Raw genomic sequence first — 15744 nt, forward strand, 5'->3', positions numbered from 1 at the left:
CGAGCAAGTACAGTATCGCATGGGGGTCCACGAGCTGCTGTGTCGCAGTTGACACACTGGTCCAGCGATGGTTTGGTTTGGACACAGGCGGGCGGCACAACAGCCAGGGACAGTCCACATGACCATATTGCCACGAAGGATGCCAAAGCAGGCGAGGCACACACTTCCCATAGCTCCGCGCAACATGGACGACGACTTGGAATTTGATGACAAGGTCACCTACGCCGGCCAACTTGGAAAAGACAAGGCCAGCCAAATTCATCAACGAGAAACGTCGCAACATCGTACGGACGTCGGCATTCGTCGTGTACGTCGCGGCGCCCAAGATGGAGGTGGCTTGGTATGACCATCATAGTAATGACCTACGCCCACAACATGCTATCCCAACGAGACTTCGCTCTGGTGGTCATGCATATATTCATGTATATATATACTGATCTCCCTCGTATGCACCACTTTACGTCAATATTGTAGCCGTAGCCCCAAAACGTGGTTACGGCTACAGTATTGATTGCGTCATGACCTTGCTGGAGGCGACACTGCTTTCGGGTGTGGGGGAACTTTGATGGACCGGTTTCATATACACTAACTAGTACGGTAGTTTGAAAACTGCGCTGGGGCTTGTGAACGATGTGGCCTTGGCTACTCAATTATCGCAATAATAAACGATCAATAGATGCCCCCTCCCCCTGATTACTTTGGGCAAAAATGCACCAGATACGAAATATGATTGCTGACGTGGCTTTGCCACTGTGGCAGTCGCAAAGTCTACTATTTAATACTAAACTTTATGCATCGGCAGTGTCTTCTTCGTAAATGCGCGAAATCGACGACACGTGGCAAGGCAATCGGGTCACGGGACACGCGCCATGGTCTTGGACATACGAGTGGATGCACGGATAGCAAAACACAAACCCAGACACGCAACTGGCGGGGTTCGTGCGGGGTCGGCGGCAGAGTCCGCATCGGCGAGTCTACTCATTAGCATCATCAGCATCATATCACGTCGTCGGCTTTGGTACCTCGGACGAGAGCGAGATGGCGCTATGGGTCAAGGCAGGTTGCGTAGGCGGCGGAGGTGGAGGCAACGACGAGGTTTCTTTGAAGACCCCTCCAGTGGCATTTGGTCGGCCACGGAGGTTCATGTCGGACTGGAGCCATTCCATAAACTTGAAGCCAACGATGGCCACCACGACGATCGTCTGCGAGTAATCGAGGGTGGCCCATGTCGCTTGGTACATCCATCGCCGAACGGTGTGACTCCATGACGAACGAGACGCGTTCGGAACGGAAGCCGACGGGGTTAATGACGCCAGGACCTGGGCGCGGTGGCGCGTGCGCGTCGTTTCGAACGTCGACTACGAACGAAAGTGAAAGAACGTTCCTAGAACGTTCCTAGATCCGTACCACATCCTGGGGTGTGAGGCGGGCCAACACTACCTGCATTGCACGCAAGAACGGCGTAAAGTGCTTGGTGTGGCCAAACAAGTACATCCACTACGCACATACATGACGATGATGTCGACAATGAATACGGCGGCGGTACTTGGTAGATGAAAAATAGGCCTTCGTAGCTGAAATGCACCGCGGGGTAGATGTCGACAAACAAAGATCGAAGCTCGGACCAGAGGCGAAGGCGCCGCCAGTGCCACCAGAACCGATGAAGTCGAGATTGATTGGCCGATGGCGCTGCTTCCTCATCGACGTCGTTGGACGGGGGGATGGCGCTGTGAGATGATAATGGAGACGTGTTTAATAGGCTGTGGTAGTACGCGTCTGCTTTGGCCTTCAAGTATGGGACCCCAACCTGCCAGAATAAACTCCGTCGACGACCGCGTTCCGTCAGCGCCTTCAGTTGCGACGCTGTCTTCCCGCCAATGTCGACGGTGTCTGTTAGTTCCATACGTTTGATGCCGTAGAAGCGTTCCACAAGCATACAATCGTAGTTCGAGAGGCAGTATCGCTCGATACCCAGACGCACCAACGCGTACGTTTCATGGAAGTGACGGACCGGCAGCGTCGATGCCACATGTGGGTATGCGTCGCAGATTGCCGTAAGAAAGTACTGCGCAGCGGGCTTGAATCCACTCGCCATGCGCTCCTGCATGATCAATTCAAACGTCGACGGGAACGCATCGTCCGTGCCCACGCTCTCGTTGGCAAGGAATAGCGCCGCCATTCTGATTGTTCACAACTTTGTGTCGATTTACTCAACATCTCCTTGTAACAAAACGTAATAGATTGATTCTTAGTTATAACTACTCAACGATTGCACAACGTAGTACTATTAACCGATCAATATTTGTAATACGCTCAGTGAGTGTTATAACATTTTTCCGTTGTTTTATCTCTAAATAAGTATGATAATAGTATTATAACACATATCGAGTCAGCTTGGCCGAGTGGTTAAGGCGTTAGCCTGCTAAGTTAATGGGGCAACCCGCGTGAGTTCGAATCTCACAGCTGACGATTCTTTTTCGAATTTTACAATCATGAAAACCCTACTTTTCTCATGCAGAATGACATGAAGAAACGTTGGAAATGGAGTCGATGGACACGCTGTCGATATGATGTACGTAGAGTTTACATGTATGTTCGATCGTTGATGAGCTTCCATTCTCTCTTGTCTGATCGTGTCAGTTGCTTGCATTATCGCTTTAGACTGGTCAGTGTCGATCGAATTCGTGGCGAATACCTACGACAGACTACACCCGTCCTTTGGCTCGTTGTTTCTCTCTTTTGCCTTGGTCAAGCTACCCCCTTAATGGCGACCGCTGAACATCTCGTGCAATTCCTTCACGTCAATGTCTTGCACCTTTCGGTATCCGTCGGGCTTGAAGAGGTAGACGCGGCACAGCCCACCGGAATACGAGTCTCGGTAAGTCGCTTGGTAGATCGCGTTCAACCCGAGCTTGATCGCTTCGTCGTCTTCGAGGTCCCAGCGGTAATGCGTGTCCAACACCCCGTACGCGTACGTGCTACCGGACCCGACCGAGAACTTGGGCTTGTCCTTGCTGGCGCGCATGCGCGAACCTTCGTCGTCGACATAGTACAGCGTTGGCTCACCGTTGTCGTATCCCATCATCATCATGCCCAACGACAGCCCGTATGCCTTGTAGTAGTTGCACGTGTTGGCAATCAATTTGCTCGCGGCACGGATCGAAATGCGGTGGCGGTTGCGCAGCTCGTACATGCGGCATTGCACGGCCAGGTTGCGTTGCCAGTACTGGCAATCAGCCGCCCCACCGGCAATCGTCGCAAGCATGTAGGGAGTGATTTCGTTGATCTTGTCCACGGTTTGCGACGCAATGTACGGGCCTTGAGTCGATCGGGAATCGACGGCGGCCAAGATGCCTCCCTTGAAGCAGAACGCCAAGGTCGTCGTCCCTTTGTCGAATTTCAACGTCTGATCGTTGTCTTCGTGGTACGCGATTTTCAAGTTTGTGCGGCAGTACAGCGCCGGATCCGCGACAGGCGGGAGGAGGAAGCTGCTGGGAGACACAAACTGGTCCACGGAGGAGCCATCAACTTCGTCTCCGTCGTGCATCATCATCTCATTGCGGTTCTTCTTGAGGAACGGGAGGGACACCGTCGAGTACGCCATATCTTTGCTTGCTCGGAGGATTGTTTCGCTCTTGTGTTCACCGCAGAATGTCAAGGGGGTAATGTACGCTCGTACATTCGTGTGGTACATAATGTACCCCCTCGAAGCTTCATTTAACTGTACAAATTCATTTATAATCCAATCAATTTTTATTATAATCCAATCAATTTTATACCGTTACTGAGACCAAATGCATTTTATTGACACGTTTTGGATCTTTTGAGACGGTTTCGAATGTCGATTGAAATTTATCATGGCCAACATCGTCATGTTGGACTGCATACTTGGTATGGAGAGCCTACCGTTAAAACGTCTACGCAGGTGGCTTCGACCGGCCGTTTGTAGGTGATGGCGTCAAACGCATTCGGTCCTTGCAGTCGCTTGAAGTAGCACTAACCGATGTACGAGTTGGATCCAAGTGATGGCATTGCAGTTGGCGTCGTCATCGTCCTTGCACATATCAAGGCATCGTATCAATCCACATGGCGGTGTTCCACGTGTCTTAGCCCTTGAAATCTTCGTTGCCGATGCACTCGTAGTCCGAGCTGTTGTACTTGACCCGGCCAGTGCATGGTGGATTCAGCTTGTATGTGTAGCTCATACTCACGACAGTACACAGCTCGGTCGCTTGGTTGAATTGCGTATAATGGGCACTCAGCAGAGTCACCAACGCTGCACAAGAGTGCTGGGTGTCGACACCACGGTGGCTCCAGGTGGAACGACAGATTCAATGCTGCCTATGGGCACGACTACACCTCCAACACCCACCCACATGCGGTTATGCATGACCTCGGACCGTCTCTGAAGCCGTCGTCGCCTCTGTGACACTGAAACTCGTCGGCGTTGAACTTTGCCGCTGACACGGCCGAGTTGTCGAGCTTGACCGCGTCGTGATGTCATAGACCTGGCACGAGCCGTCTTGCAGGGTGGAGTGCCCGTGGTTGTTATCAGTGGCAATGCAAGCACACGCGCTTGGGTTGAACCGTCTGATCGTCACGCTGTCGTAGGCGGGGGGTGGTTCACGTCGTGGATGGTCACATAGTTTGAATGGAGCACTTGGAAGGACCCAGGACATGCATCCTGACTAAAGCGAAAATTGAAAGATGCAGCTTGACAAACGAGCTGGATGATACCTTGTGGCGCACATGGCAGCATCGCACGCAAGCGCGTGAGGCGTAGTACGAGTGGGATGCCGATTTTTTTCATTTCAAGAGGACAGATGACAACTATCCCGTCCCCCCTTCCATTCACCCCCATCTCGGCATGCATGCATGTAATCTATGCGATTTGCCCGACAGCATGGACTCGCTCAGAAGCCACCACCTCCCAGCCCCCCCAACCACGACACACTGACTGACTTGCTTACACCTCTCTATAATGATGACTTGTACTACTAGTGTTTACTGCAACTGAATGTGTCCTGGGGTAAACTTGTGCTGGGTCTTGTTGTTGATAGCCACGAGCACGAGCATCACCGGCACTTCAATAAGCACCCCCACAACAGTCGCCAAGGTGGCAGGGGACCCGGTGCCATACACGCTCACGGCGATGGCAACAGCCATTTCAAAGAAGTTGGAGCACGCAATCAGCGACGCTGGCCCCGCCACGTCGAACGGTAGCTTAAAGTAGAGCGCCGCGGCGTACGTAACGCCCCAGATGAGCACCGTTTGCACCGTGAGCGGGATGGCGATGATGAGGATGTCGACCCAGTTCTGGGTGATCGTGGCCGCTTGCGAGATGAAAATCAGCACGACCATAAGCAGCAAGAACGCCATGGACAACGTGTCCAGCAGAGGAATCACCTTGGTCTGCAGCCATTGCATTCCCCGGTCGTTCAAGCTCTGGCGCGTGACTACCGCCACGACCAGCGGCACCAAAATGAACAGCCCCACAGAATACAACAGCGTATCCCATGGCATGTCGATGTTGGACGCACTCGCCAGCAGCTTAACCGTGGGCACGTACAAGATGATAAGGAGGATATCGTTGACTGCGACTTGGGCCAGTGTATACGCAGCATTCCCGTTCATGAGTACGGACCAGACAAACACCATGGCGGTGCACGGGGCCCCGCCAAGCAATACGGCGCCGATCACGTACCCGTCCGACTTTTCCTGGCCGAGGTACGAGTCGAAGAAGACTTTGAAGAAGAGCAGCGAGATCGCGTACATGGTGAAGGGCTGGATGGCGTAGTTGATGATCGAACAGACGACGATGGGAGTCGGTGCTTTGACCACGGCCACGACGCTGTGGAAGTCGATCTGGAGCATCATGGGCAGGATCATACCCCACAGAAACACGGCGATGGGGATGGAGATGCCGTGCACTGTGGCTTTGTCCAGCGCCGTGGGAACCGACGGCACGTAGTACCCGAGGAGGATGCCGGCCACCATGGCCATGAGCACCCACAGCGACAGGTATCGCTGGAACAGGTTCATCTTGGTTAGTTCCACGGCAGGCATTGGAGCGGCTGGCTTGTCGTCCCATGTCTCGATGAAGTCACCGGTGGGCGTTAATGGAACGGCGGCGGCAGCAGGGACCGGGACAGGTGCTGTTTTCAACATCGAAAATTAAACAATGATCAGTCCGTATGTCCTCTACTTTCAACGTTGAACGAAACGTCGTTGGAAATCAGGTCTTAATTCGATGACTTTGGTGTCATGTGGTAAACACTTCCGATTCGAACTGCTGTATGTGACCTTACTGTTAGTGCTATTAAGGTGAGGCTTCATTCACCAACCGATCAAATCAAGGGTGGGCGTGGGTTACCTCTGTAGTGGTGTGGTACTCTGGCGGTCGCATGTATCATCGTATTCCGCTCGCACGAATTAACTGTAAGACTTACAGTACTACGTACTCTAGTATCCAAGATCTCCATTGGTTCGAATCGAGCAGTGAATCGATCGAAGTAGAGTTTAGGTGATCGACAACAATGGCGTGATCAGCAACGGAGTCAGCCAATCACAGGTCGTGGAACATATCCATTTAGTGCCCAACTACCTCAATTGCCATCAATAATGGGCACAAAAACGATGGATTTGGCGTATCACCGTGAGTTTGCCAATTCCGATGACGCTATCATGCTCTCAACTGGCCAATCAAAGCCGCCGGAGCCAGATTATCGTTACACGTTACACCATCCTTAGAGTCCAAAATGCCGACCCCCACTGCTACCATCTATCTCAACTTTGCCTGCGGCACATGCCGCAAAGCCCACGACCTCCTCACTGCCTTCAACGCCGATGCCGCACCACACGACAAAGTCGACGTCACGATCGTCGAATATGTCAAGACCAAGCTCGATGTGGCCACGATCAAGTCTCTCCTGGCACTGCTGTTCCCAGACGACCCATCGCCAAGCCCATTGCTCATGATGCGCACGACATCGGAAGAGTTCCGTGCGTTGAAGTTGGACGCATTGGATCCCGTCGACGATCGAGAAGCACTGATCAAAGCCATGTCCGCAGATCCCCTCTTGATTGCGCGACCAATCTTCGTCAAGGACGGCCGAGCCATCATCGCCCGTCCGCACGACCGGCTGTACGAATTGCTCAAGACCGACTACATTGCCGACCAACCCCACCCTGTCGATGACTACTGCTAAAGGCAATACGATTCTCTCCTTCAATCAAGTTGGGCATTTCCGGTTACATTTTCGGTTTCACAGCGTATACTGGTGGAAAACGTCAAATATTGAGCGACGTATTTATCATTGTTGCAATAAGTAGTAGTAACTACGGTGTTTAGCGCTATATGTTTTGAAAACGTCCTTCATTCACGACAATGAGTACCAAGTAATAACGAGGTACTTGTGATTTCAACGCCTTGGGGTTATCGATGATGCCTCTCTATATGGTTACGAGCCAGCGTCCCTCTCATCCGCGCCTGCAGAACCTTGGCAGCATTTTCCTGTTCTTGCTGCAGTTTCACCACCTTCTGCCTTGTTTGCGCTCCTCGAAAACGAGCTTGAAGGACACTCACGCTTTTGTCCACGTTGGCATTATCACAACTTTGTCGGACCTCCATGGGGGTGGCGGGGCGTTTCTTCCTCAACGCTTGTGCGTGCCGACAAATCGACCCCCGGACTACTTTCTGGATGGTCACTGCCGCCGCCGCCTCTTCGATCGCCTTCCCCCCCTTGGGGGGGTTCCGAAGCGGCGAACACAGCACGATTTGATGCTGACGCTTTTTTGTCCGTTTCTTCTGATACAGTCGACGAAGGCACGACGTCTTGATCACATGGGCCGCGTTTAGTTTTTCAAGGTACAGTCTTCGACACAAGGCGGCGCGCATGGTGGCTTGAATCGTGGCCGCGGCTTTGTTGTTGTCCTTGTTCGTAGCAACAACACTATCCGTGGTGGTACGAAGTGGAGGTACAAGAAGCTCTTCTTTCTTGTGGACTGGAACGGCGACACTTGGAGGAGGAGCGTAGCGCAAGCACTTGACAGGTTTAACGTCCAATACAATCGAGTCCAGTACCGATTCCCAATTGCCCTGGTCCACATGAGATGGCAGCACCAATTCCAACGACGCGCATTCATCTGCATTGTACGCTATGACCACTTGATGGCCACCACTTTCGCCAGGTGGTTGCTCATGGCACACATGCAGCAAGTAATAGTCGTGGCCGAGTTGCCGCGCCGATTTAAACACGCACACGCGCTTGGGCGGCGGCAGTTGCCATGTCAGCAGGCCATTCTGCAGCACTAAGTACGACAATACCGCGACGGCGGCCGCTTCGAGCGTCGAGAAAGCCGGCGTGGTGGCTTTGGTGTGGAGGTATGCGACGATGTCCAGGCCGGACTTGGTCAACACGTACGCGCGGCGGGTGATGGGGTGCTCGGCGCAGAAGAGGACGCCGCCGTCCTCGGTGGAGGCCATGGACACGAGAAACGGCGGCAGCGACGGCACGATGGGGACTTCGTGGAACATGCAAAAGATGGACGATTGCTGCATCGAAGAACAAGACGAAGAGGGTGACGCGTCGTCCAGGGGGATATACAGCACGTGGGGCACAAACTGGAGCTTGTCGCAGAGTAATCTCGAGATCATTTCGACGGAAAATTCTTCGCGGATCGAGATGCAGTCGCGCAAGAGTTTCAACACATGTTCCTTCGACACGACGAGTTCGTACGACCGACACGTTTCCCCGTCGTACCCCACGACGGTCATCCCGTACGGCGACCGTCCGGATTTGACCGTCAGCACAAAGTACACGCCTTCAATGACCCGGCATTGCTTGAAGTTGTACGATGGGTCGAGGGAGAGGGTGGGGGGGGCGTTGTGGGGGCTGTAGGGGGACCCATTGGGCCCCCACTTGAACCGGGGGCTCAGTGGATCCAAAGAGGGTAACCCCGGCCGTTTGCCCACCCGTTGGGGCTGGAAACTCGGCCGCTGGTGCTTGGATTGCCGGCCGCGCGAATAATGTGATGCCATAAGAGAGGATGCGGCGGGCAGCTTGTTTTCGAGGATGGGGGTGATGATAGTGGGCAGACTCATGCTGTAAAACTCGAGGAGGTCGTCTTGGTCTACGACGTCGCCGTCGCCAGAACGAAGGAGGAGGGGGCGCAATGGGGGGTAGTCGAAGCGGTCGTTCTCGGGCTGGCCTTTGGACGGGGGCATCAGCGGGTACGCGCAGATAGACTTGAGGTACTTGACGCTTTGCTTCCACTCGCGCTGGAGCTTGGTCGTCTTGTAATGGGTGGACGTCGTGCGCACTCGAAGGTTGTGCGACTACGAGGCCATGATCAACGAAATATCCTGTACACATGAGGAACTCATGTACTTCGTTTTCAGCCTGAATCTGCTTGAGCTTTTTCGTTCGAAACGTGTCGTTCAACGACTTTTTCGCTGGCGACGGCGCGCTTGGCTTCCGGGGACTGTGCCGAGGACTGTGGTACACTGTATACGAGACATCTTCAACGGATGTCGAAGGATGGAACTCCCACGTTGAGCAGTTGAGCACATCGGCCATGCGATTCACAAGCAGATTGTTGTGCTTTTCAATCTCCTCCATGCGCTCTACATGGTTTCACCATGATATATAACGGGAATGGCTGTCGGCTATGATGGACGTACCTTCCACGAGTCGGTTCTTGCGCTTGTTGCACATCATGTGATGCATCGAAGACGTTTTCGGCTTGGTCGTGTCGATGGCCGACCGCGTCTCACCCAGCTTCTTGTGGTGGATCACCTTGGCTGCTTCCAACTCCCTGTCTCGACAGAGCTTACTGCTCGTCCGTTCAGCTCGATACATGGTGGTGCTGCGGTGGGATCCAAAACGCTGCTGGGTAGACGCGACGTCGTGGCAGGGCAAATGGGCCGAGTGCAAGTCGTTCCCTGCAGTGGTTTGGCAGCTAACAGAAGGCTAAATTTACCGACGCAACGTTTCAACAAAACTCTGCACGAGTACATAACCGGATAATCCTGCCTTTCTAAGCACGCTCCGGATAAAGTAACCAATTTACTGCACGACAACTTACAGTTTAGCCAATCATCCAACTCGAAGTATGAATCGAATTACCTCTTTAAATGAATGTTCTCCTTGACCGCATCTGTGATACAAACAAAAATCAATTGGCCAATTGGTTCTACAAATACATAACCTGTTGGGGTTGCATGTGTACCTGCCAGAATGTATACCCTTACAGCAAAAAATGGATGCAAGGATCAATACTACGATCAAGCTTAAAATTTACACTTCTCAATTGTCCTCTACTGTTAGAAGTGTTTTACTAACGCTAGTTATTAATACAATTTGGACATGATACTGCGAAACTCGATGATTCAAATTCACAGTCAACGCACTATGATGTTCAGGCAGTCATGGTTGACCGCGGCAGGAAGGTTCCGAGCCTTGAGTACATGGCACTTGAAGCGTCTTCCGCTTCAGGTGCAAGTGCCGACTCCATGTGATGGCGTCATTGCGAGCGCTCAAGTGAGTGGCCATGCATGATCTCAATGCATGACGGAGCCGTGGTGTAGACACCAAAGCGCATTGAAACGTTGGCTGCAGAAATCGGGATCGACGCCGCGGACGAGTTAAAAACATATGGGCCATTCAAAGCTAAAGTGTCGTTGGACGTCTTGAAGCGGCTACACCATCAGCCGAATGGCAAGTACGTTGTGGTGGGCGGCATGACCCCCACGCCGCTAGGGGAAGGCAAGACCACGTGCGTGATGGGATTGGTGCAGGCACTGGGTGCGCATCTCAACACGAATGCATTTGCATGTGTGCGACAGCCTTCCCAGGGACCCATCTTTGGACTCAAAGTACTCTCCATCGCACACTCGCATCATCCTGCCTTCTCACGCAGACGACTAGGGCGGCGCGGCGGGCGGCGGCTACGCCCAGACGATCCCCATGGTCTGCCAAAAACTCCCTCTCGTTGCGCTCCTTACAGTGAATAGGACGAGTTCAACATGCACTTGACAGGGGACATCCATGCCGTGTCCGCCGCCACGAACTTGCTCGCGGCAGCCATCGACGCCCGCATGTTTCACGAGCGCAACCTCACGGATGCGACTTTATATCAGCGGCTAGTATCGTCCAAAGCGCCGTCGTCCAGTGCACAGTTTACCCCTGCGATGCGCCGCCGACTGGCCAAACTCGGTATGGCCACGTGCGACGGCAAAATGAAATCAATCGATTTTTCCTCGATAATGCTCAATAATGATTTGATTGGCAGGCCTGTCACCAACGTCGACACCTGACGACCTGACACCAACTGAACGGCGGAGATTCGCTCGCCTTGCTTTGGATCCTGCCACGATCACCGTGAAACGGGTGGTGGACACGAACGACCGCTTCTTGCGCCACGTCACAGTGGGTCAAGGCGCGGCGGAGAAAGGGCAAAATCGGGCCACGGGCTTTGACATCACCGGTATGAACAATAGATAATTCTTCATTTATTATCATAATATCCTCATCTATTTGAGTAGTTGCGAGCGAGCTCATGGCGATCTTGGCGCTCGCGAACGACCTCCCCGACTTGAAATATCGTATTGGACGGATGGTCGTGGGGTTTAGCCATGCTGACGACCCCGTCACCGTCGACGACATTGGGGTCACTGGTACCTACGTATCTCTCTCTCTCTCTATATATATATATGAACACTACGAATAATAATGCTGTCGTGTATTGTGCTTTCGAGTAAAATTTCGTGTTGTGGTTTGTCGTTGGAATTTAAATCGATTTGATTGGCTACCTCAGATTAGCTCAAAATTATTAGCCAATCAAAACCTTCTCAATGAAATTCAACCAATCAGATCGATTGTGGATCGGTTTGGTCGGCGCGATTCGATTGCACTCCCTCCCCAAATTTGTATATCAAATCGACAATACTATTAGTATATATTTATTGCACATAAGGGTGTAGAAAACTGTACGATCAATTTATATAGCGGCAACGAAATTAACAAAAAGTGAAATGTAGGCGCGTTGACAGCGTTGCTCCGAGATGCCATCGAGCCTACGTTGATGCAAACTCTGGAAGGCACTCCAGGTATGAATAAATATTATATCGTCCAAATAGTTTACACCACAAACAGCTATATGTACTGTACATTATTGATCGAGTTGTTGAAAGTTATCTGAAACTTGCTACTGTAATCTCGTGTATCTGGCTACTGTAGTATTTGTCCATGCGGGTCCTTTTGCCAACATCGCGCACGGCAACTCGTCGATTCTCGCGGATCGGCTGGCGGTAGTTCCTTTTCCCTTTTTATATATATATATACATTACTGCCTACTGTAGCTCAAACTTGTGGGCTCGTCTGGTGTGGTGGTGACAGAAGCTGGGTTTGGGGCTGACATGGGCATTGAAAAGTTCTGCAACATCAAGTGCCGGGCTAGCGGCCTCGCGCCCGACTGCATCGTGCTGGTCGCGACGATTCGGGCTCTTAAACTGCACGGCGGCGCCGCGTCTGTCGTCGCTGGCAAGCAACTGCCTCTCGAGTACACGACGGAGCGCCTCGATTTGATCGAAATGGGCAGTTTGAACTTGGCCAAGCAGATTGCAAACGCCCAGGCCTTCCACGTACCTGTGGTCGTGGCAGTCAGTCCTTTTTCCCATGACTCTGCCGCCGAATTGGAGCTCGCGAGGACGCTAGCCATCGCAGCAGGCGCGTCCGACGCGGTAGATTGAAGCTACATGAGTGGACTATTCGACAGAATGGAGTCATGCTAGGTCATTGCGCCGTACTATGCCCAAGGCGGCGCGGGCGCCGTGGACCTTGCGATTGCTGTGCAACGTGCGATGCAACGACGTCCAGATTCTGGTGACCGGTCTGAGTTTGCCACGTTGTACACGAATGACATGTGTGTGGTGAACAAGGCCAACGCGGTCGCAAGAACGATGTATGGAGCGTCCGCTGTCGAATTTGAAGACTCTGCCAACGCTGACCTGATACGGTAAGGACTTTTGTAGCTATGAACGGTTTTTGCTGGTTGACGATAAAAAACGATATATCCTCGTTCTACTGTGCTTTCGAGTGAAATTTCATTGTGTTGTGGTTTCTCGTTGGAATTTAAATCGATTTGATTGGCTACCTCAGATGAGCTCAAAATTATTAGCCAATCAAAACCTTCTCAATGAAATTCAACAACCAATCAGATCGATTGTGGATCGGTTTGGTCGGCGCAATTCGATTGCACCCCCTCCCCAAATTTGTATCAAATCGACAATATTATTGGGCATAAACTTTGAAAATTCGCGAATCAAGATTCAATCACATTTGCTGAAGTTTTAATTGGTTGAATATACGTGCTTGCTCTTTCTGTACGAGCGAATCAAATCCAGTCAAAAATGGATTAGCCAATCGCGTCGATTTTCGTGAGTCGGCGATTATTCGACAAGGCCTGGAAATTTGGACCGATATATCTCCACAAGATTTTGATATATATATATATATATATATATTTGATATGAAGGGATGATACGCGAATGGTGTGTGCTTAGGTATGCCGCGCATGGATTTGGGGACTTGCCCATCTGCATCGCCAAGACACAGTACTCTCTGTCGCATGACTCCAAGATCAAAGGCGTACCGCGTCCATTTGTCTTGCCCATCCATCGCGTACGACTGAATGCCGGCGCGGGGTTCATCACACTATTTGCGGGGGATGTGTCGACCATGCCTGGTCTGCCCACGCGACCGAGCTTCATGGACATTGACGTTGATGAAACCACGGGCCAAATCACGGGGTTGTTTTAGCTGTGAGATTACGTTCAAACATAATACCAGTGTAATAAAATATAACTATAAGATATCACGTATACTTGGTCTACATATGAAGGCACATACATGTAAATTGATGTGTCGAGAGGTTGGCATGCCGAGGGCAATCGTCGCCGTCTTGGATTGACATGAATCCTCCCTCATCACCTTCGACATGGTAGCGAAGTTGAAGGCTCGACGCTATTATCATGATACATTGTAATTATGGTCCACTGACATGGTCACCCCTCGTCGCAGCCCACTGGACTGTCCTCCACTTGACGTCGTTCTCCTTGAATCATCATCCGTGACCAGTCTCCCAGTACCGACGCCGACGTTAGGCCATGCGACTTCTCAACGCCATCACATACATGTATATATTGAATATAGGATTGACCACTTTTGTCCGGTTCTGGCACTAACGCTTGGAGTAGTCACTTGCGTTGTTTGGTCAACGAGGTGGCGAGTCTTCGCCGGGGGGTGGGGGGGGTAAACACTTGCTGCGTTGCCACGTGTTTGAGTTTCCCGAGCTTTGTTAAGTGAAGCCCTCGGCAAAGTCAATATCGTCGCGGAATCTCACTCTTTTCAAAGCCACTCACTTTGTGCAGTGAATGATGATGCGAGACCAAGAAAACTCTGGGGGATCAAACACCCTTCGTCACGCTCGATGTGAACGACGTTAAGCTCACATGGCTTGTCACGCTCACGTCGAAAGAGCACTTCGTGGTAGCGTGTATCTTGAGATAATCGCTGGATCCGATATGTAGTACTCTTGCGCAGCGTGGAAATGTGAGATGGATGGTTCATTGGGTTGTGTTCGATAGACCATCACTTACGGACGCGTACCACTCTAGTCACAAGAGTGACGTTTGGGTAACACTATTTCCACAACTACTGTAATGGACGGAAGAAGTTAACGTACTTATTTACACTGTATTATGACAGAGTAGGAGAAGGGGGCATGTATTTATTGCATGTTTACATCATGGAACACGTAGCTTGGACTTGACGTGTCGAGAGGGTGACGTCGTCATCGTCATGCAGTGCAATGTCGCAAAAGTCGTACGTGTCACTGTCTGGGACCCCCACAGCTTTTACTGTCGGCGGTGGACAAAAGTCGCCCAACGTCATGTGACGAGGTAGCGAGGTCGGGGCGCCGACGTCAAAATGAGACAAGTCGACGACATCCTCGTCATCTTCGTCCATCCAAGCACGGCGCTTAGCCCACTGGGACCTCGACTCGATGCGCCGGACGCGGTGGTCTTCATTCTTCTCGCCATCGCCAATCGTCCACGTCTCCCAATACCGTCGGCGATGTCCAGCAATAGATCTCGCTTGGTCGGGCGACGTCACCATGTGCGTATAGTATCCTCCGGCAACTGGTACTTGCAACATGTCTTGGAGCATTTGCCGTTCGGGTTTGGTCAAGGAGGTGGCGAGTCGTCCGGCTGCAAACCCCAAGCTCGTCATCAAGCGTTGTTCTTCGATCCACTGCTTGTGCTTGCGTTGGAGCCGTTTCGCCGCGTCGCCCTTGGACTGATGGTGCGTGAGCTTCTGGAGATTTGCCACGTGAAGGCCTGACATGTCCTTCACCCAGTCGAGTTCAAAGTACCCGACAGTTTGCAAGTCCACATCACCCGACGAATCTCGAACAAACGCTTGTCGCGATTGCAAGATGGACAAGAGCAGCTGAGCGCATTTTCGTGAATCCTTCTCTTCAACAGACTCGATGTGTACGGGGTTGGCGTCGTACGGCACGCAATTCAGGCGTCGAATGGTCGCATTCGTAGTTATGTGCTTCTTGTGAAACTGGCTGAACCCGACACTCTTGCGCCGCATGTATGTGGAAGATGTGAAAGGTGTTGCGCAAGGTTGGAGTTGTTGTGACAGTGTTTATGGTGGATGTTAACGACGAACCATC

At 51.9% G+C, this 15744-nt stretch overlaps 8 protein-coding genes and 1 non-coding gene across 12 annotated transcripts; 3 read left to right on the forward strand and 6 right to left on the reverse strand.

The window, feature by feature from the left end:
- Window positions 1-710: 710 nt before the first annotated feature.
- Window positions 711-2206, reverse strand: H257_07246 (hypothetical protein). The gene is made up of 4 exons (XM_009832705.1): window positions 1547-2206; window positions 1408-1497; window positions 1023-1358; window positions 711-974 (listed from the first exon to the last, which is right to left on the reverse strand). The coding sequence occupies exons 1-4, from the start codon at window positions 2177-2179 to the stop codon at window positions 789-791; spliced, it is 1245 nt and encodes a 414-aa protein (XP_009831007.1). The 5' UTR covers window positions 2180-2206; the 3' UTR covers window positions 711-788.
- A 182-nt stretch (window positions 2207-2388) lies between these two features.
- On the forward strand, window positions 2389-2469 carry H257_07247. Its single transcript has one exon. It is a non-coding gene; the product is annotated as a tRNA-Ser (tRNA).
- Window positions 2470-2546: 77 nt separating this feature from the next.
- On the reverse strand, window positions 2547-3650 carry H257_07248 (hypothetical protein). Its single transcript, XM_009832706.1, has one exon. It carries the CDS (start codon window positions 3602-3604, stop codon window positions 2762-2764), a length of 843 nt encoding a protein of 280 aa, XP_009831008.1. The 5' UTR covers window positions 3605-3650; the 3' UTR covers window positions 2547-2761.
- Window positions 3651-4106: 456 nt separating this feature from the next.
- Window positions 4107-4679, reverse strand: H257_07249 (hypothetical protein; the record flags this gene model as incomplete). The annotated part of the gene is made up of 3 exons (XM_009832707.1): window positions 4107-4276; window positions 4401-4482; window positions 4509-4679. 3 exons carry the CDS (start codon window positions 4677-4679, stop codon window positions 4107-4109), a joined length of 423 nt encoding a protein of 140 aa, XP_009831009.1.
- A 275-nt stretch (window positions 4680-4954) lies between these two features.
- H257_07250 (arsenical-resistance protein) lies at window positions 4955-6166 on the reverse strand. Its single transcript, XM_009832708.1, has one exon. It carries the CDS (start codon window positions 6064-6066, stop codon window positions 5005-5007), a length of 1062 nt encoding a protein of 353 aa, XP_009831010.1. The 5' UTR covers window positions 6067-6166; the 3' UTR covers window positions 4955-5004.
- A 584-nt stretch (window positions 6167-6750) lies between these two features.
- On the reverse strand, window positions 6751-9970 carry H257_07251. Of its 2 annotated transcripts, XM_009832709.1 has the most exons (3): window positions 9683-9970; window positions 9390-9625; window positions 6751-9337 (listed from the first exon to the last, which is right to left on the reverse strand). In XM_009832709.1, exons 1-3 carry the CDS (start codon window positions 9858-9860, stop codon window positions 7436-7438), a joined length of 2316 nt encoding a protein of 771 aa, XP_009831011.1. In that variant the 5' UTR covers window positions 9861-9970; the 3' UTR covers window positions 6751-7435. The 2 variants fall into 2 exon arrangements, with proteins under 2 accessions (XP_009831011.1, XP_009831012.1); XM_009832710.1 differs by having other exon boundaries at window positions 6751-9625.
- H257_07252 (hypothetical protein) lies at window positions 6756-7356 on the forward strand. The gene has a single exon (XM_009832711.1). It carries the CDS (start codon window positions 6759-6761, stop codon window positions 7206-7208), a length of 450 nt encoding a protein of 149 aa, XP_009831013.1. The 5' UTR covers window positions 6756-6758; the 3' UTR covers window positions 7209-7356.
- Window positions 9971-10375: 405 nt separating the features above from the next.
- On the forward strand, window positions 10376-13874 carry H257_07253 (hypothetical protein). 3 transcript variants are annotated; one of them, XM_009832713.1, is made up of 12 exons: window positions 10376-10541; window positions 10589-10876; window positions 10929-10970; window positions 11015-11216; window positions 11293-11487; window positions 11546-11677; window positions 12041-12109; window positions 12240-12310; window positions 12362-12742; window positions 12794-12891; window positions 12941-13017; window positions 13565-13874. In XM_009832713.1, the coding sequence occupies exons 1-11, from the start codon at window positions 10386-10388 to the stop codon at window positions 13011-13013; spliced, it is 1707 nt and encodes a 568-aa protein (XP_009831015.1). In that variant the 5' UTR covers window positions 10376-10385; the 3' UTR covers window positions 13014-13017; window positions 13565-13874. The 3 variants fall into 3 exon arrangements, with proteins under 3 accessions (XP_009831015.1, XP_009831014.1, XP_009831016.1); XM_009832712.1 differs by having other exon boundaries at window positions 12794-13017; XM_009832714.1 differs by lacking the exons at window positions 12794-12891; window positions 12941-13017; window positions 13565-13874 and having other exon boundaries at window positions 12362-12764.
- Window positions 13875-14742: 868 nt separating this feature from the next.
- On the reverse strand, window positions 14743-15740 carry H257_07254 (hypothetical protein). The gene has a single exon (XM_009832715.1). The coding sequence runs from the start codon at window positions 15660-15662 to the stop codon at window positions 14802-14804; it is 861 nt and encodes a 286-aa protein (XP_009831017.1). The 5' UTR covers window positions 15663-15740; the 3' UTR covers window positions 14743-14801.
- Window positions 15741-15744: the final 4 nt, after the last annotated feature.

Source organism: Aphanomyces astaci (assembly GCF_000520075.1).
Source record: "Aphanomyces astaci strain APO3 unplaced genomic scaffold supercont1.15, whole genome shotgun sequence".
NCBI lineage: Eukaryota > Oomycota > Saprolegniomycetes > Saprolegniales > Verrucalvaceae > Aphanomyces > Aphanomyces astaci.